The sequence below is a fragment of the Leopardus geoffroyi genome, chromosome C1, assembly GCF_018350155.1.
Source record: "Leopardus geoffroyi isolate Oge1 chromosome C1, O.geoffroyi_Oge1_pat1.0, whole genome shotgun sequence".
Classification (NCBI taxonomy): domain Eukaryota; kingdom Metazoa; phylum Chordata; class Mammalia; order Carnivora; family Felidae; genus Leopardus; species Leopardus geoffroyi.
In genome coordinates, this window is record NC_059328.1 from 78,804,239 (window position 1) to 78,826,705 (window position 22,467).

Sequence of the window (22,467 nt, forward strand, 5' to 3'; positions counted from 1 at the left end):
TCTCTCTTCCATACGTCGCTCGCGTGATCATCAGTGCTACATACTGCGCCTGCGCACGGACTGAGGCCTTTTCCCCCCGCGGAGCGCTGCTGGGCCTGCTGGTCTGTGGCGAGCCGCGGACGCCGGTCTCTGTTCCGCAGGATGGTGAGTGGATATCTGGAATCGGGGCTACGGATGCACGGGGGTTCCCTGTCCTTGCTCAAACGCCAGCCTAGGATCCGTTTCGCGCGGCGCTGGGGTTGGATGGCGTTCGATAGTGGGCTCTGCTGAGGTAGGGCTGCCGCTCCCAGCGTGGCCTTAATGGCTGCCGCCCGGCGCGCAAGCTTGGGGGAGGGGTTGACGAAGAAAATCAGGAGCCCGGGCGGCGGATTGAGGAGGGGGATGATTTTAGTAGACAGGCTGTGGGGATAGTGCCGGCTTGTCCGAAGGGGCACCAGCAGGCGGGGAAGATTGCATGCAGTCGGTCCCGTGAGTAGCTGGGGATGTCTGAGTGGAGATGGGCTGCGGCTCCTCGGACTCATCCAGCCCTGACTGCTCCGTGGTTTTTTCGGGAGAGTCTTGGGTCGGTGGGTCTTCCAGAGGTGGCTTTTAAACTTAACAGTCAGCCTGGAGGCTGTGGCTTTTCTGAGCCCCGAAAGAAAGCTCCTTTAGTTGGTAGGTGCCTCTTGCCTCTGTCTCTAGACTGTTGCTGGCACTAGTTTTTAATGATTTGGGGGATGGGGCGTTGCTTTGGTTCGAGGGGGATAGTGCTCTTTTAATCGGGAGTAATTGCTAAATATGCCCTTGACCAGATGAGTTTTGTGGCAAGTAATTGAGGCTTTTGGAAAACGTGCGTGGACAGTGCAGGAAATACGAGGTTAGGTTCTCTAAATGAGAGGTATGGTGTTTGGAACAAACTGACGTTAGGCAAGATTGCTGTCTAAAGCAATGCTTTGGAAAAGTGATTGATGGGAAGTAGAAAAAGTGATTCTTGACCCTCTGGTTTGAGAAACTGGAGTCTACAAAAGTGACAGTTGTGTGGATTCACTCTTGAAGTGTTGTTTTGTTACAGAGTTAGCGCAGATACCAAAAATATCGTAAGCCATTTATCAAAGTTTTAATAACATTCTTTTATTCTTAAAGGGGTTTGTTAAAGTTGTCAAGAATAAGGCTTACTTCAAGAGATACCAAGTGAAATTTAGAAGAAGACGAGGTATGGTCAGTTACTCATGTTCACAATATTAGAAGATTCTGCAGTGGAACAGACTTTCTTAAATTGCTTTTTTTCCCCCCCAGAGGGTAAAACTGATTACTATGCCCGGAAACGCTTGGTAATTCAGGATAAAAATAAGTACAACACACCTAAATACAGGATGATAGTTCGCGTAACCAACAGAGATATCATTTGTCAGGTAAGTTGTATTCAGAACTCAACAGATGGTAAACCTCACCCTCTTTAACTGAATGCTGGAGAAGTTGTACTTGGGGGGCAAAACACATGTATGGATTAGAGGCTCTCTAGTGCCTGGCATTTTAAAAACATTGAGTAGTGTTTTTCTTTTAGTAGGCCTGAAGTTGGAGCATGGGAGGGATTGGTACATTAAAATACTCAACTAAAAAATTGGCCATGTTTGACAATCCTGACCAAACTAGTTTAATCCCATTTTCTAATGGTGGGGGAGAGGATTGGCGAAATCTAGGGTATATACTATTCTTGTAGGGGTAGGAGGATAAATTTGAGGCCAAGTATGTTCTTGCATTTTCCAGTTCCAAGAGAGTAATAGAATTTGTTAACGGACTAAATCCTGACTTGTGCTGTATGGCCTTATATGCCACAATACCACTGCTTATTGAAGAGAGAGTTGTGGAGGTTAAATTAGGCTTTTAAGATTGTTTTTATTTCTGCTCATTGCTTGAAATAGGCTTTGATAATTCTGTATGAAGCTGTCTTTCCCATAAAAGACATCCAGAAAATGGTAGTTTGCTCCTAGAAGCTAGTTTTCTGGGCTTTTACATTTAGGGAAAATTTTTCAGTTAATGATTTGCTGAGCTTTTGCAGGCACACCTCTGTTTTCTGGGCAAACTAACAGTTCCTTCATCCCTAAGTTCAGATAACTAAACGTTAGGTATTAGAAGCATTGTTGGACCTAGCTATGCTTAGTTCAAAAGATGTTTGAAATAATGATAGATTCCTTTTTTGACTTTTTCATGATGCCTCTTTAATTCATTGACTAATGCAGCTAAGTCTTTTCAATATTTGGAAAGAACAACAGTTTTATTCCAAAGGCATTTCGATGTTCAATGTCTGTGTGGTACTTTTAGTTCAATTTGTGATAATTATGACATTTACAGAAAACCTATCTGCTATAGTTGACCAAACCATAAACTCCCATTGGTAAGGTTAACAAAGACAGATTCTAAGCGTTGTAATTTGTGTCCAGCTTTTTTCTTTTTTTTTTTTAAGTCCTTTGAAAAAGAAGACACCTAGGACAAGTAATCAAACAGTTGAAAATACAGATTACCAATCTGGTTTTTCTCTTAACAGATTGCTTATGCCCGTATAGAAGGAGACATGATAGTTTGTGCAGCGTATGCTCATGAACTCCCAAAGTATGGTGTGAAGGTTGGCCTGACAAATTATGCTGCAGCATATTGTACTGGCCTGCTGCTGGCCCGCAGGGTATGTAGAAGATAACTTTGATGTTTTACAACTCGCTCATTGTTAAGAGTTGTCTGCCAGGTAGATGTTCACACATGAATAAGATACTCTCAGCTGTGGCTTCTGGGAAGTGCCTGTTGTTGTGCTGTTGCTTACAAGGTCATCATCAGGGAAGACAATTTTATAAATACAAAGTTTGAGACTACACAGTTTTCTAGTACTCTGGGGAGATAGTTTTTGTTTTTTTACCCTGTGGGTTGGGTCTAGATCACTAGAGTATAAACCAAAGAATGATAGCCACTAGCCACATGTGGATGTTGAGCACATGAAATGTGGCTGGTGCTGTTGAGGAATTGAATTCAAACAATTTTAGTATATGTGCTGCTGAAGCGAGCACTGAATTTAAACAATTTTAAATAGCCATCTGTAGGTTAATTATTGCCTTGTTGGATGTTGCAGACCTTTATTCAGAGGTATAGATTTTCTGACCAGTGCACATTTAAAATGCAGGCTGCACTCCTCACTCCTGGAATCTATAATAGGATGTCCAGGTTATACACATGTTAATTTTGAGAAACAATGTTTTAAATTTGGGGAGGGTGAGCAGGCATGGGTATGGGATTCAGTTTTTTTAATCATTTTTGCCTTTGGGTGGCATCATTTCCTATAATACGTGGAAAGTAGATGCAAATGTGATTTTTTTTGCCTTTTGTTTTCTGTTACCGATCTTGTTTTGCATTGGAAATGTTAAGCATGCATCATTGTTAGGGACCCACATTTTCATTGGTTATAAATATGCTTGAGTAGGAGTGGGAAGCATCATCCTTATATATGAGAACAATGTGGTACAAACTCACACTGCTTGTGGTGAAGTTCTAGTTAGATGTACTAGCAGAGGAGTCACCCTTATTGATGTAATGTCTGTGGAGAGTAGAGCTCTCCAGATGTTCTCTTCTGCCCAGGATCCTTCTCCTAAGATTTTAATGACATTAATCAAAACTACATGTGTGATAACATAAATAGTTGAATTTTATTGTAGCCAAATAAGACTGAAGAAATGTGGAGAATATCTCCCTTGAGTAGATACATACAGCATGGTTACATCTTAATTGATGGCTACATAAATCAAGTATGGGCATATAGCAAAGGTTCAGAAGCTACAAGACAAAATTGTTAATAAATTCGAAGGTCTGAAGTTTCTTTTTGTAGCATCTTAATATTTAAAAGTCAGTTGGTACAAGGGGATAAGTGAATTGGAAGGAAATTTTTTCTCCTCGTCAGGTCATTAATGTTGTGACTGGATGTTAGAATTGTTTAAATATATTTAGACTGGCTTTTTTGTTAATAGCTTCTCAATAGGTTTGGCATGGATAAGATCTATGAAGGCCAAGTAGAAGTGACTGGAGATGAATACAATGTGGAAAGCATTGATGGTCAACCTGGTGCCTTCACCTGCTATTTAGATGCAGGTCTTGCCAGAACTACTACTGGAAATAAAGTTTTTGGGGCCCTCAAGGGAGCTGTGGATGGAGGCTTGTCTATTCCTCACAGGTAATAGTATTCAAATCTTCATTGTTTAGACTCCAGTATTTCCATTTCTAACTGGTTGGACTCTGGAGATTACTGAATCAATTAAAATAATAGGAAGCTATCATTGTGTACCTGCTATATGCTTAATACTATGCAAAAGGAACCTGGCAGGGCAGGAAGGAATTGTAATGTATTTCATAAATGAGACTGAGGTTCAGAGGTAAATGATTCGTTCAAGGTTTTAGAGCCAGTAGCAGAAAAGCCAGGGTTGAAACCACTAGCTTTTGTGTTGTGGCTTAGTTTTGGTTAGAAATGAGCAACTCAAGTTCACTCCCCTCCCAGTGCATTTTCTTTTCATTCAGAATGAAAATTGCCTTATTCAGTTATGGGAAACTGTCAACTCCAGGAAAAGATTTTGAGAAAAGGCTTAAGATAAATTCCCAAACTTTCCACTGGAAATAAGATTGTAGATCATTAGAGGCTAAGTAGGTGATTTTAATTTGGTAGTTCCTTTGGTTTAAGTTAATGATTTTTGTTATTGTTGAGTAGATGCATCTTTAAGACATGATGTATTATTAGCCTCGTAAGGTTATTTAAGTAGTTGGTGACTTAACCAAAATTTTATCTGGCTATAGGTTTTGGCGTTGGAGAGGTTAGCCTATGAAATGTAACCTAACTGGAACTTTTATAATGGTGGGACATACATTTTTAGGGACCTGCAGATCTCTTGCAAAGCACCTATTAGATGTGGTCTTGAACAAATCACTTATCCCCATGTACTCTGAGGCACCACTGAGAAATTCTAGGGTTTGGCGGCGGGGGGACAGTTTTGAAACCATTTCCTATACTAATATGGAAAACTAACTTGATAGTGGTAGAAGCTTGATTCATTTCGTGACTTTTAAAGGTGTTTGTGGCATGATTTTCTCTTCTATCTGGGAATTCAGAGATCAGCTGCTGAATGATGATATCCCACTAACTGAGCAGTCAGTAGTTGGTCCTTTGGTTGCATATGATGCAATTAATTGTTTCAAGACGGGACTGATGGCAGCTACTGAAGTGAATTCCTGCTAGTGAACTGATTTCAATCATTACATACTAAAATGAAAAACTTTGTTTTAGTACCAAACGATTCCCTGGTTATGATTCAGAAAGCAAGGAATTCAATGCAGAAGTACATCGGAAGCACATCATGGGTCAAAATGTTGCAGATTATATGCGTTACCTAATGGAAGAAGATGAAGATGCTTACAAAAAACAGTTCTCTCAATACATAAAGAACAACGTTACTCCAGACATGGTAAAAATTTTAACTAAAAATTCCTGTATTGGTTAGTTTATAGAGCGCTTTACTACTTGGTTTTGGTGGGTACATTAGTAGTTTTATTTCCAGTTAACATCTACAAGTTGAATATGAGTATGTTAATAGGTATAGATGGACTCAAATGAGCTGTCCTTACCTTAAAATGGGATGACATGAAATTGGAATAGTGGGTAAGAGTAAGGTAAAAGTCAGACAAGGTAGAGGTGCCTGGGTGGCTCAGTCGGCTAAGTGTCCTTCAGGTCAGGTCATGATCTTGTTCGTGAGTTTGAGCCCTGCGTCGAGCTCAGAGCCTGGAGCCTGCTTTGCATTCTGTGTCTCCCTCTCTGCCCCTCCTCCACTCATGCTCTGTCGCTGTGTCTCAAAAATAAATAAACGTTAAAAAAAAGAATTTATGACCCCTAAAGTTTTACCTCCAAGGTTCTCTGTTAATCCATTGTAGTAATGGAAGATAATAGGCACAGAACACAAAAATCACACTGATTATTACAAAACTATTATGTAGCTTATGGAGTTGTATATAAATTGGAGGTTATATCAAATGTCCTTTGCTGTTAGTGAACAGTTTCCATTTTGACACAGTTTTGGTTATGAAAATCTTTTAAGTAGAATTGTAATTGAAGATCACTGTCATTTGTATGCTTAGTACACAGTCTAGGACTGAATAAACATAGCTTGAGTTTTGGAGTTAAAAGGTTAGTATTTATGTTGGTAATTCAAGTACATGATAATTTTCAGAAATTTATGCTTTTATGTTACTATTGACATTGTCCTCATTTGCTGTGGTAAATAGGTCTTTTACTTGTGATGATTCTACTTGGCCTGCATAATTTTTCTTCCTAAGCCATTTTTTACTCTGGTAATGTCACACTTGCTCAAAACTTTCCAAATTCCTAAGCTCCTTTCAGATATCTATTTCTTAATGCTTTCTAATATATGTGGTGTACTTCAGCTGGACCACTCTTAGGCTAATGTACTTTTCCCAGCTAGCTCATTAATTTGATCTATGGAAGCCTGTTTTTCTGCATGGCTGCTGAAATCCTCTGCAGACATTTGACTTGCCCTAGGAGGAAGTGGTTTTTACCTAAACTCATTATGTACATGGTTGTATTTTCTCTTGGTTTCTCTTGGAACGAATGAACCAAGTTGCTTAGATTTATTAAATGACTGCACTTGAAGTCCTCAAATAGATTTGTTAAATACAGTGGGGAGCTGTCATAAAGTGCCTAAAATAAAAGAGAAACTTTGAGGAGGGATTTAGGGAGTTGAGATCTCATGCAGTGAAAGTGTTGGCATTATTTTCTTTTGCTAAGTTTTTTTTTTTTTTTTTTTAAACGTTTATTTTTGAGACAGAGAGAGACAGCATGAATGGGGGAGGGTCAGAGAGAGGGAGACACAGAATCTGAAACAGGCTCCAGGCTCTGAGCTGTCAGCACAGAGCCCGACGCGGGGCTCGAATTCACGGACCGCAAGATCATGACCTGAGCCGAAGTCGTCTGCTTAACCGACTGAGCCACCCAGGCGCCCCCCGTCTTTTGCTAGGTTTTATACAAATAAATGCATGTAGTGATATTTTCTCCATATTGAATGAGTAATTTTAGACACTTGGATTACTGTGACTCATTCTTTAGGGGGCTCTACTTGTTACTATATTGTGATAATGAACATTCAGGCATTTTATAGCTGCTTCATGACTTGGTCTTCCATAGAACCCATCGTCATTTATTTGGAGGTGGTGATTGAAACAGTTCAGAGATACAGAATTGTTGTTTGATGAATTTTAGAACAAAATTCTCATTAAGATCTAATTGGATAGTGTCTCAGGGTTTTCTAGGGAAATTCAAACCTCTGTTTCCACAGAGGCCTAATACTGTTGCCAAATACTAGTGATTCCTAATAGTAATAGATAGAAGAGGTCCCTGGTATGCAGTTCTGGGTATAGCATTGAAAGATCTTATCAGGTACTGAAGGAAAATACAAATCCGGGGAATGTGGGAGAACACAAATGAATTTAGCAATTGCTGTTGGCCCCATATACTCTTCATCTTAACATCTTAAATTCTTGGTTTTGGCATGTATTCTCACTTGAATAAAAGGATTTAGGTCAGGGGCACCTGGGTGGCTCAGTTGGTTAAGTGTCATGTGCGTGCTCTCAAAAAGAATTTAGGTCAGACCGTATTTTATTTTTTAAAATGTATTTATTTTGAGAGAGCATGGGAAGGGGGAGTGGCAGAAAGCAAGAATTCCAAGCAGGCTCCACAGTGTCAGCACAGAGCCTGATGCAGGGTGTTAGAGATCATGACCTGAGCTGAGATTGAAGAGTCAGACATCTAACTGACTGAGCCACCCAGGTGCCCTGTTATTTATTTATTTTTTTTAAGTTTATTTTGAAAATGCGCGAGTAGGGGAGGGAGGTCAGAGTATTTTAAAGAAAAGGTGGGTTACATGTAGAAATAGGAGATACCAGCATTGACCTAGTTTAGTTGCTTTTGACAGTCTGGTTTAGAAGGACGAAATAGAGCCAGTAGTAGAATGCAGTGTTACCTGACTGTTGTAGGGCATGTGAAATGAAACCAAGTACTGTTTGCTTTGCTTTCTTTCAGATGGAGGAGATGTATAAGAAAGCTCATGCTGCTATTCGAGAGAATCCAGTCTATGAGAAGAAGCCTAAGAAAGAAGTCAAAAAGAAGAGGTATGCATCCTCCTGTTGTCTTTTTAAGAGAGGTTGGGAGGAGTTCCTTGCCTTGTTTTGTGTTACTCAGACTCTTACTGAAGTTGTGCAAACTCGATCACTAACTCTGCATGATGTTGCAGAAGTGAGGGGAACCAGGTTTGCTAAAGTAATTATGGTGATAGAAATGTATTAGCCTCAGAAGCTACTTACTGAGCTGACCCCTTCTATCCCAGTACAGTATAACTGCCAGTTAACTGCATTTTTAAATAATGCATCTCTTTAATAATGGGTGTGGGGAAGTTAGCTTATGATCATAAGTAGGTATATTGGAATTTGGATTGTTTGACCTGGTTGCAGTCTTGCCCTTTACAAAGTTAAATATTTATTTTTTATCCTCTAGCTATGGTTTTTAAAAATCACATTTGTCTCTTAATTTTACTCTGTTTTGTAGGTGGAACCGTCCCAAAATGTCTCTTGCCCAGAAGAAAGATCGGGTAGCTCAGAAGAAGGCAAGCTTCCTTAGAGCTCAGGAGCGGGCTGCTGAGAGCTAATAAACCAAACCACAATTTTCTGTGAAGATTTTTCAGATAAAGACAATAATAAACTTATTCACCAAGCAGCAGTTTCTGTGTTAACCTCTTGTTAATGAAACTACAAGAAATATCCTCAAATATAAAAGCAGAGGAGTTGATGGGTTGTTTTTGCTTCAAGAAACAAGTATAACTTTACATATTGACTCAAAGTTCACACCTGCTTCTTGGGCTTCTGTTTTCCTTGACAGGAGTTGTCCCTCTAATTGTATGATATACAGCTCTCCGTTAAAAAGTCTGGCAAGCAACAGACCAACCATCCACTAGGAAATATTTCTTCCATTCATTTATTGTAACCAGATGGTTAGTGGGAAGAAAAGGTACCTTCAAACTACACCATTTTAAAGTAAGCAAAACGTGCTCATCAATGGCTTTAATTTTTGAGAGAAGGCTGTCCAGTGAAGTTCACATAACATTTCACTTTAATCAGGTGAAACCTTGGAGCAAAAAATACTGGGTCTTCCTTCAAAAGAGGTTCCTTCAAGAGATGTTGAAAGGTACATGCCAGATCTTAATAAACATGAAAATAACATGAACAAATATTAACTTGCATATCAAGTTCACATGGAAAAATAAATTTACATGCCTCTTAAGAAATAGCCCTTTGGCCAACAGGAAATACTGTTCAAAATGGAAAATTGTTATTAAAAAGTCCCATGATTTCAGAGTCTGCCTCTTAATGTCCCACTTCCCCATAGCTCAAATTCAGACTTGTGGATTTGGATTGAGTCGATGCCCTTAAGTCAGTTTTGAAGGACTGCTCATTGACACTATGAAGGACCCATCAAATCAAGGATGATGAAAGCTCATCCAGTTTCAGCCTCTAAACTTGGCAGTTACATATTGCCAAGTAGAACGGTTTCTGATGGATTTTTATTTTTAAGCTAATAGCCACTCAACATTCTGAAGCCATGTAACAAATGTTTTTAGGTCTATAAATAACAACAAACCATGCTATTAACCCAACATCTGTTTATAAAGGAGTAACTTTACCTGCTTTGCAGTCTTAATTTCTTGTTAATGTGCAAACTTTACCATGCTAAGACTTCAGTAAGTGTACGTATATATATTTTTTTAAACAGCAGCTTCATTGCAATGTTTCCAGCAATGGTATTTTGGCTTAAGTAAAATCTACGAAATACTCTGTTTATGGGATGAGGCTTTTCACAGCATTATTTTAGGTCATTAGTCAAAATAGTTAACACAGTGAATGTACTGGGAAGAAATGTACCAGGGCTTCTAATGCAGGAATTAATCTTTGGATCAGTTCATCCTATACCTCCTGCCGTTCCTTCAAGCAATCAATATGTATCTTAAGATGATGGCTTCTTAAAACCAGGGAAAAGGGGTTTCGTATAACTGGAAAGGATTTGAGTCAGAAGCCATTTTTTTAATGCTCAAAATTTTTCCTTAGAATTGTTAAGTTTCCTATGATGGTCACGATGTCCAAATGAACTAAGAGTCATTTGTGTAGGAAATTTTCTTCCACAGTAACGTTTTTAGGTTATTTAGTATCAAAGAATGTTCCATTTCCATTTGATTTGCTGTGACTTTGAGAGCAATACAAGAATAAAGTTGCTTTTCCAATTCTTCACGAATTTCAGTTGGAGCACCACGCAGTAGGTAGTCTTTGAGTAACTGACAGGCTTTTGCCAAGTTTGGTTGTATCACTTCTGAAGTACACTTCATTGTACTCTGATCACAGGTAGTTCGACAATCCGTGCCATAAACACAGTCCAAATCAGACTCACAGTGGCGATCCTTTATAAGTTCTTTCAGGTTTGTCTCTGGCACGATTTTTCTCATGTCCACCATTTTCAAATCATACTTATCATTATATCCTAGGTTTTTGGCACTAATATCACACATGAGGAAGTTTCCATACGGGCCGTGGAAAACATCTTCCACAAATTCCAGAAGTCCTATGGCTATTTTAGCCTTTCTAGGCCATGATGGTGTGAACAACTGATCCATGCTTCTTCTGAACCCAGATGGAATAAAAAGTTCAATGACCCATGGAAGGCTTATTCCATAAAGAGAGGTATATTCAACACTTTCCATCACATAGAGATCACCACAGAATCCCATTAATTTGGGGGTATGTTCTTTATCTTGAAGTATCACCATGAGAAGAAATTCATTTAGTTGAAGAAGTGCCCATGCTGACTTTGCTTCTCCCAAGGAAACCTGGCCATCTTTGTCTCCATCAGCCACCGTCAAGATGAGATTAACCAGTTCAGAGAGGTTTCCTTGGTCACCCAACTTTGCCTATGTGTATAAGGAATGAAAAATACCTCACATATAATATACATACTAACTTTACAGGATTACTATGCTAAGTAATGATCTTGTTACTGAATCTCCATAAAGGAACTTAATACATCTCCAAATATCATGCTTACTAAGTGAATAAGTATGTTTTATATAATTATAGTAAAACCCACTTCATTAAGTATATATTTTTTTAAGAAATGGCCACCCTAGCTTCCATTAGCCCCTTGGGCCCTGTAGATAAATACAGTTATCCAAGACACTAAGTATTAGTTTTGTCTTATTTATACATTTACTTGCAAAGTTGCAGTGTAATGTGCTCATACCCAAAGTTATAATGTGGGTCAATGGAAAATTATTTTCTCTTATTTTGTAGTTAAATACATTAATAGAACTATTTTGTTCAAGTTATATCATTCCAATGATGAAGGTTAAAAAGTATTGGGGCTCCCGGCTGGCTCAGTTGGAGGGGTGTGCAGCTCTTGATCTTGGGGTTGTGAGTTCAAGTCCCATGTTGGGTGTTTATTAAATAAAAACTAAAAAAAAAAAAAAAAAAAAAAAAAGTATTTCCCCATGAAGATTCATGGGATAAATAGTCTGAAAATGTAAACTGTTCAAAGAAAAGAAAGATTTTTTAAAAAACTTATTTTGAGAGAAAGAGAAAGTGTGAGTAGGGGAAGGGCAGAGGCAGGGGGAGAGAATCCCAAGCAGCCTCCACACTCTCAGCGTAGAGCCTGATGTGGGGCTAGAACCCATGAACTGCAAGATCGTGACCTGAGCCAAAACCACTAGTCGAATGTTTAACTAAGTCAACCAGGAACCCCAGAAAAAAAAGATTTTGAGTGAAAATATGACAGCAATAAAAAGAGATTCTTTCCAAAATTGTAACTATTTTTATCTTTTAATATATTTAATCTTTGTATGAATATTTCTTTAAATCTTTGAAAAATAATTTGCAATCAGGGTATGTATACTAATTTAATCCCCTCCCCCATCTTTAATAATGTATGCCAGTTACAGTGTCAAACTATAGAGCAGCTCATCAATTTAATGAATTCCCCTTTCATATCCGGATATTTTTAGCTATCATAAATAATGTTAATATAAACATCTTCCACACATTTTGTTTGAATTATTTCCTCAAGATAGAGACCTTGATACAGGTTAAAGAATACCAACATTTTTGTGGCTTAGGATGAGGTCTTACCAACTCTTCCAGAAGAATATACTGCCTCACACTAACAACATGTGAATGGATATACTTACTTTAAAGAGACTGTAGACCATTTCTTTGAATTTCTGTACAGTTGTTCCCCTAGTTGGCTTATCAAATAGCACTATTTCTTTCCTTGGTTCCAATTCAGTCCCAAAATCAAGATGAAGTGCTTGTTCCATTTGACATTTCACAACACCTGGTAGATTACCCCAAATCCCTAAATACATCTATATGAAAAAAGAATGACAAATTATTCTTTAGGCTAAGTAGAAAATTTTACCACTGTATTTTTAGTGTCCTCTTCTTATAAAAACACACAAAGTAACAAAACATTAGGATTGAGCTTTTGTCCATAACTTTTTTAGATTATAAAAGCTATGCATGCTTAAATACATATATTTTTGACCATGATGAATGTTATTTTTTCCAGTTTTTAAATTGTGGCAAAATATTAAAAACATAAAATTTACCATCTTAACCACTTTGGTATTACATTCACAATGTTGTGCAGCCATCACCACCATCCATCTGCAGAACTCTTCATCTCATAAAAGTTAAACTCTATACTCATTAAATAATAACTCCCTGCTCTCCCTCCTCACCCACCCCAGCCCCTGACATCACCTGACATTCTATTTTCTGTCTTTACAGTTTTAACTAATCTAAGTATCTCATATAAATGGAACAATACAAAACTTGTCTTTTTGTGACTGGCTTATTTCACTTAGCATAATGTCCTCAAGATTCATCCATGTATTAGCATGTATCAGAATTTCTTCCTTTTTAAAGCTAATAACCCATATGTATATACCACATTTTGCATTTCTATTCACCTGCTGATAGACACTTGAGTGCTTCCTCATTGTAGCTACTGTGAATAATGCTGATATGAACATTGTTGTACAGATATCTTTTATAAAGACTCTGCTTTCAATTTGTTAAGGTATATACCCAGAAGTGAAATTGCTGGATCATAAAATCATTCTATGTTTAATATTTTGAGGAACTGCTATATTGCTTTTTGCAATGGCTGTGCCATATCACATTCCCACCAATAGTACACAAGGGTTCCCAATTTCTCTCCATCCTTACCAACCATTCCATTTTTTGGATAGTAGCCATCCTAATGGGTGTAAAGTGGTATCTCATTGTGATTTTGATTTGCATTTCCCTAAGATCAAGTGATGCTGAGCATCTTTTCATGTACTTATTGGCCATTTGTGTATTTTTTTTTTTTTTTTTTTTTTGCGAAATGCCTATTCAAGTCCTTCGTACATTTTTAAATATGGTTGTTTTGTTGTTGTTGAGTTTTAGAAGTTCTCTATATATTCTGGATATTAACCTCTTATCAGATACATGATTTGCAAATGTTTTCTCTCATTCTGTGGATTTGCTTTTTACTCTATTGATATTCTTTTGATGCACAAAATTAAAACAAATTTTTTTTTAACATTTATTTATTTTTGAGAGACAGAGAGGGACAAAGCATGAGTGGGGGAAGGGCAGAGAGAGAGGGAGACACAGAATCTGAAGCAGGCTCCAGGCTCAGCACAGACCCTGATGCAGGGCTCAAACTCACAAACCATGAGATCATGACCTGAGCCAAAGTCGGATGCTTAACCAACTGGGCCACCCAGGCGCCCTTTGATGCACAAAATTTAAAATTTTTCTGAAGTACAATTTGTCTCTTTTTCTTTTGTTGCCTGTGCCTTTGGTGTCAGAGCCAAGGAATCATTGCCAAATCCAGTGTCATGAAGCTTTTGCCCTATATTTAAAAAAATTTTTTAATGTTTATTTATTCATTTTTGAGACAGGGCAGGGGGAAGGGCAGAGAGACAGGGAAAGAGAATCCCAAGCCGGCTCTGTGCTGTGAGTGCAGAGCCTGACACAGGGCCAAACTCACAAATTATGAGATCATGACCTGAGGTAAAATCAAGAGTCGGACACTTAACAGACTGAGCCACCCAGGTGCCCCTGCCCTATATTTTTTCCAAGAGTTTTATGGTTTCAGTTCTTACATTTTAGTCTTTAATATGTTTTGACTTAATTTTTGCATATGGCATTAGGTAAGGGTCCAACTTCGTTCTTTTGCATGTGGATATCCAGTTTTCCCAGCACCATTTGTTGAAAAGACTCCTTTCTCTATTGAATGGTCATAGCACTCTTGTCAAAAATTATTTGATCAGATATGTGGGTGCTTATTTCTAGGCTCTCTACTCTACTGATCTATATGTCTATCTTTATTCCAGTAAACATTGTTTTGATTACTGTAGCTGTGTAGTATTTTTTTAATGTTTGTTTATTTTTAAATTTTTGACAGCAAGTGAGTGGGGAAGGGACACAGAGAGAGGATCTGAATCAGGCTCTGTGCTGACAGCAGAGAGCATGATGCAGGGCTCGAACTCACGGACTGTGAGATCTTGACCTGAGCCAAAGCTGGATGCTTAACCGACTGAGCCGCCCAGGCACCCCTTTATATAGTAAGTTTTGAAATCAGGAAATATGAATCCTCCAGCTCTGTAGTTCTTTTTCAAGATTGTTTTGCTATTTGGGGTTATTTGAGATTCCTTTTTAATTTTGGGGTGGGTTTTTCTATTTCTGCAAAAAATGTCATCAGGATTTTGAAAGAGATTAACAATACTAAGTCTTTCAATTCATGAACATGGGATATGTTTCCATTTGTTTATGTCTTTAATTCTTTCAACAATGCTTTGAAGTTATCATTGTACAAGTCCTTTACCTCCTTGGGTATGTTAATTCCTAGGTACTTTATTCTTTTCGATGCTATTGTAAATGGTTTTCTTAATTTCCTTTGTGGATTGTTCATTGTTAGTGTATAGAAATACAACTGGTTTTTATGTGTTGACTTTGTTTCTTGCTACTTTGCTGAATTAATTTATTACCTTAACAATTTTTTTCTATATAAAAGGTTTTTCTACCAAAACAAGGTTTTTTATATAAAAGATCATGTCATCTGCATACAAATATAATTTTACTTTTTCCTTTCTAATTTGGATGCCTTTTAAAATTTCTCTTACTTGTCTGTTTGGCTAGAACTTCCAGTACTGTTTTGAATACAGGTGGCAACAGTGGGCATTCTTGCCTTGTTCCTGAATTTAAAGGAAAAGCTTTCAGACTTTCACCATCAAGTATGAAATTAGCTGTGGATTTTTCATATATGGATTTTATTATGTTGTAGTTGCCTTCTAATTCCTGCTTTATTGGGGGCGCCTGGGTGGCTCAGTCGGTTAAGCGTCCGACTTCAGCTCAGGTCACGATCTCACAGTCGGTGAGTTCGAGCCCCGCGTCCAGCTCTGGGCTGATGGCTCAGAGCCTGGAGCCTGCTTCCAATTCTGTGTCTCCCTCTCTCTCTGCCCCTCCCCCGTTCATGCTGTGTCTCTCTCTGTCTCAAAAATAAATAAACGTTAAAAAAAAAATAAATTCGTTAATTCTGCTTTGTTGAGTATTTTTATCATGAAAGGTACTGAATTTTGTCAAATACTTTTTTCCTGCATCAACTGAGATGATCCCAGGGTTTTTTCCCCCTTCATTCTGTTAATCTAGTGTATTAAAATGATTGATTTTTGTATCTTGAACCATCCTTGCATTCCAGGAATAAATCCTATTTGGTCACAGTGTATGATCTTTTTATTACATTCATTTTGGTTGGGTAGTATTTTGTTGAGGATTTTGCATTAATGTTCACAAGGTCTGTAGATTTTCTGTAGTGTCTTTATCTGGCTTTGGTGTCAGGGTAATGCTGGCCTCACAGAATGAGTTAGGAAGTATTCCCTCCTTTTCAATTTTTTGGGAAAGGTTGAGAAGCATTTAAATGTTTGGTAGAATTCACCAGTGAAGGCAACAGGGTCAGGGCTTTTCTTGTTGGGAGACTTTTGATTACTAATTCAATCTCCTTCCTAGTTGTAGATCTATTCAGATTTTCTATTTCTTGGTAGGCTTTCTGTTTCTAGGAATTTGTCCATTTCATCTAGGTTATTTAACCTGGTGTACAATTGTTTATAGTACTCATTTAATACTTTTTATTTCTATAGAATCAATAGTAATATCCCCATTTCAGTCTTGATTTTAGAAATTTGAGCCTTCTCTTTTCTTCTTAGACCATCTAGCTAAAGGTTTGTCAATTTTGTTGATATTTTCCAAGAAGCAACCTTTGGTTTCATTGATTTTTTTCTATTGTTTTTCTATTCTCCATTTCATTTGTCTCTCCTGTAATCTGTATTATTTATTTTTTTCTGCTAGCTTTGGGTTTAGTTTGTTCTTTTTCAAGTTCCTTAAGTTGTAAAGTTAGGTTGTTGATTTGAGATCTTTTTTGTTTCTTAATGTAAGCATTTATAGCTAGAAGTAAATTTTTTAAAGTCATATTACACAGAAAGATGAAAGGCAAAACTCCTCTGTTTCCATTTCCCTAATCCCATACCCCAGAATCAGTCACTATTAATTAATATAAGATCCATAATGGAAGTAATCTTATCTATCTCAATTACCACTATATTCCTAACAACTAAAGTGTCTGAAATATACTGGGAATAAAGGATTAATATCTATTGGATGAGTGAATCAAAGCATACAAAATTAAAGTATATAAAATTTCCTAAAGCTCTGGTTCAAGAATTCTTTTTTTTTTTTTTTTTTTCCAACGTTTGTTTATTTTGGGGACAGAGAGAGACAGAGCATGAACGGGGGAGGGGCAGAGAGAGAGGGAGACACAGAATCGGAAATAGGCTCCAGGCTCCGAGCCATCAGCCCAGAGCCTGACGCGGGGCTCGAACTCACGGACCGCGAGATCGTGACCTGGTTGAAGTCGGACGCTTAACCGACTGTGCCACCCAGGCGCCCCAAGAATTCTTTTAATAATACGTTAATTTAAGGTAAAAGTAGAGTGCACTATCAGTCTGGAATGTTTATTCATAATGTCCATACCTGATTGTTGGGCTTGGTGGATAAGCATTTCCCAAAGTAAAGAGTCTCTGTAACACAAAGGCTATTACATGCCGGTCCATCAATAACTCCAGTCTTGTACTTGTCACACTAAAAACCAGGAAACAAACACAGTAGTTAATGAAAAATGTTTATAAGAGGAAACATAATAAAGACACTGTAAAGAGATATCTATATTCTTTAAGATGTAGTTCTATGATGAAAAGAACTCAGGCTCTGGATTTGGACAGATTTGAACTTGAATCCAGAGCTTTGCTCTTACTTGCTATATGATGAGGAGAGATCTTATTGGGACTATATTGTGCAAAAAACTGGAAGCTATTTTTCGCCCTTAACAGGGTCTGAGGTGGTATGCTACCTGCTCTTAGAGGCACTCTTAAAAAATGGTTCTAATTTTAAAATAAAAAATTAAAGTACCAAAATATTTTATGGGGTGCCTGGGTGACTCAGTCGGTTAAGCATCCAGTTCTTGACTTTGGCTCAGGTCATGGTTTGTGAGTTTGAGCCCCGTTTGGGCTCTGCGCTGACAGTATGGAGACTGCTTGGGATTCTGTCTGCCTGTCTCTCTCTCTTTCTCCCTCTGCCTCCCTCCTGCCCCTCCCTCACCCCTCAAAATAAATAAACATTTAAAAATAAAATAAAATGCCAAAATATTTTACAATAACAAAATAAAATTAGCTCATGATGTCATCTTGTCATCCTTGAGATCACCAAAAACAAGAAAATAAGGAAAATAAACACAAACTCCCTAAGGCACAATTAATCAGGATGGCCTACCAAATTCAATGAAAATTATACCAGAGTCCAGAGTATGTTGAGATTAAATAACTGCTGTGACTTTACTTCTCAAAGTTGGCATAGAACCAAACAGATGGTACACTTGAGGGGCAGAACCACCACCCTGACTTACAATGAAAGTTTAAGGGAGCACAAGTTGTGGGAACTTTCAAGGACTCTATTTGCCATCATGAAATAGGAGGACAAGGCAGTGCTGAATGATAAATTCCTTAAAAATGTTACCTATGTTGGAGGCAGTCTGTTAATGAAATGGGTTGAGGGAAAGTATATTATGAGCATCTGCTGGGGAGATAACATTAGCTAAACCAATCTATGTGAATATTTTTGTCTCTATGTTTCTCCTTTTTTCTCTCTTTCACACACACACACACACACACACACACACACACACACACACACACTCTGGACCATAGCAGCCTCATTACTAATACAATTCACTGCTCCAGTTGCTTCCTGTAAGTAACTGGTTGAGGAAGAACTCTTTTTGTTTAGTAACAAGTAATAACCAAGGAAACCAAGATCTACACAGCAAATCTACAAGAAAAAGGAGGAAATGAAATGAAATGAAATGTTATAAAAATAAATTTTCCAGAAATACGTTGCCATGAAGCAGATCAAGCATATGGCTGTGAATTCAAAGGACTTAATGAAACCGTTCAAAAAATAAGACCTCAAAGCAGAAATGATGATGAGATAACAGAAGGAATTGTGAAATAAGCTAGCAGAACTCAGGAAGGAAGAAAAGGAAAAGATCCTAAAAATTAAAGCCATATTATAAATGGGGCGGAAGAAGAAGGCAGACAAGGATAACAACACAGTTAGACTTAAACGAGGGCTAGGCAAGAAAAGTGAGAAAAAGGAAATGGAAATTTAAAAAGAACTAAAAAGAATTTGAGGCAAAATTATGGATACAGAAGATAAAGGATATCCAGCATGTCCACCTGAAGGAGAATGGAACAAGTGGAAAAGAAAAAATATTCAAAGTAGAATTCAAGGCAACTTCGTGTAAGTGAAAGCACACTTCACAGACTGAAAGAACACACAATGTCCCAAGAAAACCGACACAGAATGACCCTTCTGACATATCCCACTGAATTTTACTAGACTTCAAAAATAAATAATCCTTTGAGCATTCAGGCAAAAAGATCAAGGCATCTTTAAAGGGAAATAAATGAGATTGGCCTCAGATTTCTCCACAGCCACATCAATGTTAGATAATGGTTCAATGCCAGCAAAGTCTGAGAAAGGAAGCGTGACTTGCCTTTTCATTTGTGAAAGGGGATATGAATAATACACGTAATACTTGACTTATAGCATTATTATGAAGGAGGCGCCTGGCTCAGTCTGTACAGCATACAACTCTTGATCTCATGGTGATTTCAAGCCCCACATTGGGCATAGAGCTTACTTAAAAAAATAAAAATAAAATTATAGCATTATTATGAGGTAAAATGATATAATGAATACAGATCACCTGTGATTTTAATAAGTGCTCAATAGTAGGTACTATTATTTTACATACTAAACTTCCTTTCAAGTAAAAGGCATCAAATGTTTTTGAACATAAAAGGTTTAGAAATTATAACTCCCATTAGTCTCTCTCTTTTTTTTTAAGGTTTATTTATTTATTTATTTTGAGAGAGAGAGAGAGAGAGAGAGAGTGAGTAGAGGAGGAGCAGAGGGAAAATCTGAAGTAGGCTCCATGGGAGCCCAAGGACTTGAACCCATGAACTGCAAGATCATGACCTGAGCTGAAATCAAGGGTTGGACGCCTAACCAACTGAACCACCCAGGTGCCCCTGCCATTAGTGTCTCTTAACTACTTGAGAATGGATTTTAGGCAACCAAGAGATGAACAGAGAACCTGAACATGGTAGTCAGTTGAAATATAGAACTGGGATGAAAACAAAACTGGAAATCTACTTCATAATAATTAATGCAATATCTTATAATTACTAGATGCTCATTATGTGTCAGGCACTGTTCTAGTGCTATACTTTCATTCATTATCATGAAAACAAACCTGTGAGGTAGAACCTATTGTTATATCCATTGTAAAAACAAGGAAACAAATAAATATCTGTTAATCAATCTGCTCAAGGTTACACACCTAAAAATGATAAAGTCAAGATTCCAACTTAGGCAGTCTGGTTCCAGAGCTCATTCTCTTAATAACTATTTTATATATTACTCAGAATGTTTATATTACAAACTATACCAGCAAAAGTTATAAAATTAACAAAAACTAAGAAGGGAAGATGTAGGAAGATGGAAGGTGGCAAAAGGATGTTGATTTCTTTATCTTTAAGTTTTTTTTAATGATTATTTATTATTGAGAGACAGAGGGAGAGACAGAGCATGAGCATGGGAGGGGCAGAGACAGAGGGAGACACAGAATCCGAAGCAGGCTCCAGTCTCTGAGCTGTCGGCACAGAGCCTGACGCTGGGCTTGAACTCACAAACTGCAAGATCATGACCTGAGCTGAAGTCGGACGCCCAACTGACTGAGCCACCCAGCGCCCCTCTTTATTTTTAATATTCAAGGTCAAAGATAACATTTACATCTTATAAATCAATTAACAGAGATAGAGGTACATTCAAAAGTATACCAATGATCACTAAAAGAACTAATAACAATAATATATTGATTAAAATTAGGCAGAGTAAAGGAGATGAGATGAATGGAATTATAATTTGGTCACTGCTGTTAAGAAGTAGATTAGGCTAAAGAAATAGAGGATAGGGGTTCCTGGGTGGCTTAGTCGGTTAATTGTCCAACCCTTGATTTTGGCTCAGGTCATGATCTCACTGTTGGGATCAAGCCCTGCATTGGGCTCTGCGCTGATGGCATGGAGCCTTGCTTGGGATTCTCTCTCTCCCTCTCTCTGCCCCTCCACGGCTCACGTGTGCCTGTGTGAGCATTCTCTCTCTCTCTCTCTCTCTCTCTCTCTCTCTCTCTCAAATAAACTTAAAAAAAATAAAGTATGTTTTTAAAAGTTATAAAATAAAGACAAACATTAGAAGAGCTAAAAACAGAATACAGACCTTCCTAAATAATCAGAAGGAACATGCATGAAACAAAGAAATATACACCATCTAGAGAAAGATACAAACCAAATGAATCCTTAAAAACAGAAAGTAGGTCATAAAATGTGATACAGAACTAAGTCATATCTATAAATGTCAACAGGATAATCTCATCTACTGAAATAAAAATATCTTCAGAAACCAGTGTCAAAAAAGTTGAAAATGAAAGATAAAAGATAGTACAGGTATATCAGGAAAATGCAAGGAAAACACAATTAAATCACAATCTTATACCAGACAAGGTTGATGTCAGAGGTTAAGAAAGCATTAAATAAGGCAAAAAAAAAAAAAAAAAAAAAAAAAGTCTCTTTACAATGATCAAACATACAATCCACAATGAAGATATTACAGTCATGAGTTTCTATAAGGCAAATAAAGTATTAAAATTTATTAAGCAAAATCTGTAAGAAATAAAAAAAGAAATAAACAGAAAGACATTAGAGCCTAATTGACTTCTCTTAGTCCATGACAGATAAGGTGTATGAAAAAAAGGATATAAAAGAATTAGAAAGCCTGAATAATAAAGTAGATCTGATTGCTGTGAGAACAGACTTTTCAAATGTCCATGGAAGATTTACAAAATTAGACTAAGGGGTGCCTGGGTGGCTCAATTGGTTAAGCGCCCGACTCTTGGTTTCTACTTAGGTCATGATGTCACGGTTGGTGGGATCAAGCCCTGAGTTGGGCTCTGCTGACAGTGCGGAGCCTGCTTGGGATTCTCTCTCTCCCTCCCTCTCTCTGTCTCTCCCCTGCTCACATGCTCTCTCTTTCTCAAAATAAATAATAAATAAACATTAAAAAAAAAAAAAAAAAATTAGATGAAAATCTTAATACATTCCACACAGTAGATATGGCAGAAACAGTGTTCTCTAATTACAATATGATAAAACTTGAAATTAATAAAACATCTATCCATACATAATTAAATGTTCTTTATTTTTTTTTAAATGTTTATTTATTTGGAGACAGAGAGAGGGACGTGGAGAGGGGCAAAGACATGGGAGAAAGAGAATGAACTGAAACCAAGAGTTGGATGCTAACCAACTGAGCTACCCATGTGCCACTAAAGGTTCTTCTAATTCTTGAGAATCAAAGAGAAAGTTCAAATTGAAAATTTAAGTGTCTAGAAAATAACAATGATAATTTTTAAAAAATCAGAAACTAAAAATAAAACTAATGATAAAATTAAAGAACCATTTAGAGTAGAATTCGAAGTCTTAATTATGTTAACAAGCAGCAAAGAACAAAACAAATGAATTAAAAATTCAAGAAATTGGAAAAAAATTAATCCAAAGAAAGCAGAAAGAAGGAATTAACCAATTAAAATAACAATAGAAGGCTATGGTATATTCCTATAGTTGTAAGAATTCCTCTGACCTTCAT

General features: G+C 37.4%; 2 protein-coding genes and 2 non-coding genes across 5 annotated transcripts in view; 3 read left to right on the plus strand and 1 right to left on the minus strand.

Moving 5' to 3' along the window:
* The first annotated feature begins 37 nt into the window (after positions 1 to 37).
* Positions 38 to 8,785, plus strand: RPL5 (ribosomal protein L5). 2 transcript variants are annotated; one of them, XM_045478307.1, is made up of 8 exons: positions 38 to 144; positions 1,123 to 1,192; positions 1,276 to 1,391; positions 2,525 to 2,659; positions 3,987 to 4,189; positions 5,291 to 5,468; positions 8,093 to 8,181; positions 8,615 to 8,785. In XM_045478307.1, the coding sequence occupies exons 1-8, from the start codon at positions 142 to 144 to the stop codon at positions 8,712 to 8,714; spliced, it is 894 nt and encodes a 297-aa protein (XP_045334263.1). In that variant the 5' UTR covers positions 38 to 141; the 3' UTR covers positions 8,715 to 8,785. The 2 variants fall into 2 exon arrangements, with proteins under 2 accessions (XP_045334263.1, XP_045334264.1); XM_045478308.1 differs by having other exon boundaries at positions 8,096 to 8,181.
* LOC123600214 lies at positions 5,125 to 5,220 on the plus strand. The gene has a single exon (XR_006713575.1). It is a non-coding gene; the product is annotated as a small nucleolar RNA SNORD21 (small nucleolar RNA).
* On the plus strand, positions 8,267 to 8,403 carry LOC123600224. The gene has a single exon (XR_006713583.1). It is a non-coding gene; the product is annotated as a small nucleolar RNA SNORA66 (small nucleolar RNA).
* A 239-nt stretch (positions 8,786 to 9,024) lies between the features above and the next one.
* DIPK1A (divergent protein kinase domain 1A) overlaps positions 9,025 to 22,467 on the minus strand; it is a 107,557-nt gene continuing 94,114 nt past the window's right edge. Inside the window, exons 3-5 of the mRNA XM_045478306.1 lie at positions 17,182 to 17,289; positions 12,291 to 12,467; positions 9,025 to 11,021 (exon numbers count right to left, since the gene is read on the minus strand). Of these exons, the coding sequence (XP_045334262.1) occupies positions 10,209 to 11,021; positions 12,291 to 12,467; positions 17,182 to 17,289 (1,098 nt within the window). The 3' untranslated portion in view covers positions 9,025 to 10,208. The remainder of the gene's footprint in view (positions 11,022 to 12,290; positions 12,468 to 17,181; positions 17,290 to 22,467) is intronic.

Excerpts from the sequence above, each read along its gene's own strand:
- RPL5 (XM_045478307.1), top strand. Across the intron at positions 1,193-1,275 it reads GAAATTTAGAAGAAGACGAG|AGGGTAAAACTGATTACTAT; the intron begins GTATGGTCAGTT and ends TTTCCCCCCCAG. Across the intron at positions 2,660-3,986 it reads GCCTGCTGCTGGCCCGCAGG|CTTCTCAATAGGTTTGGCAT; the intron begins GTATGTAGAAGA and ends TTTTGTTAATAG.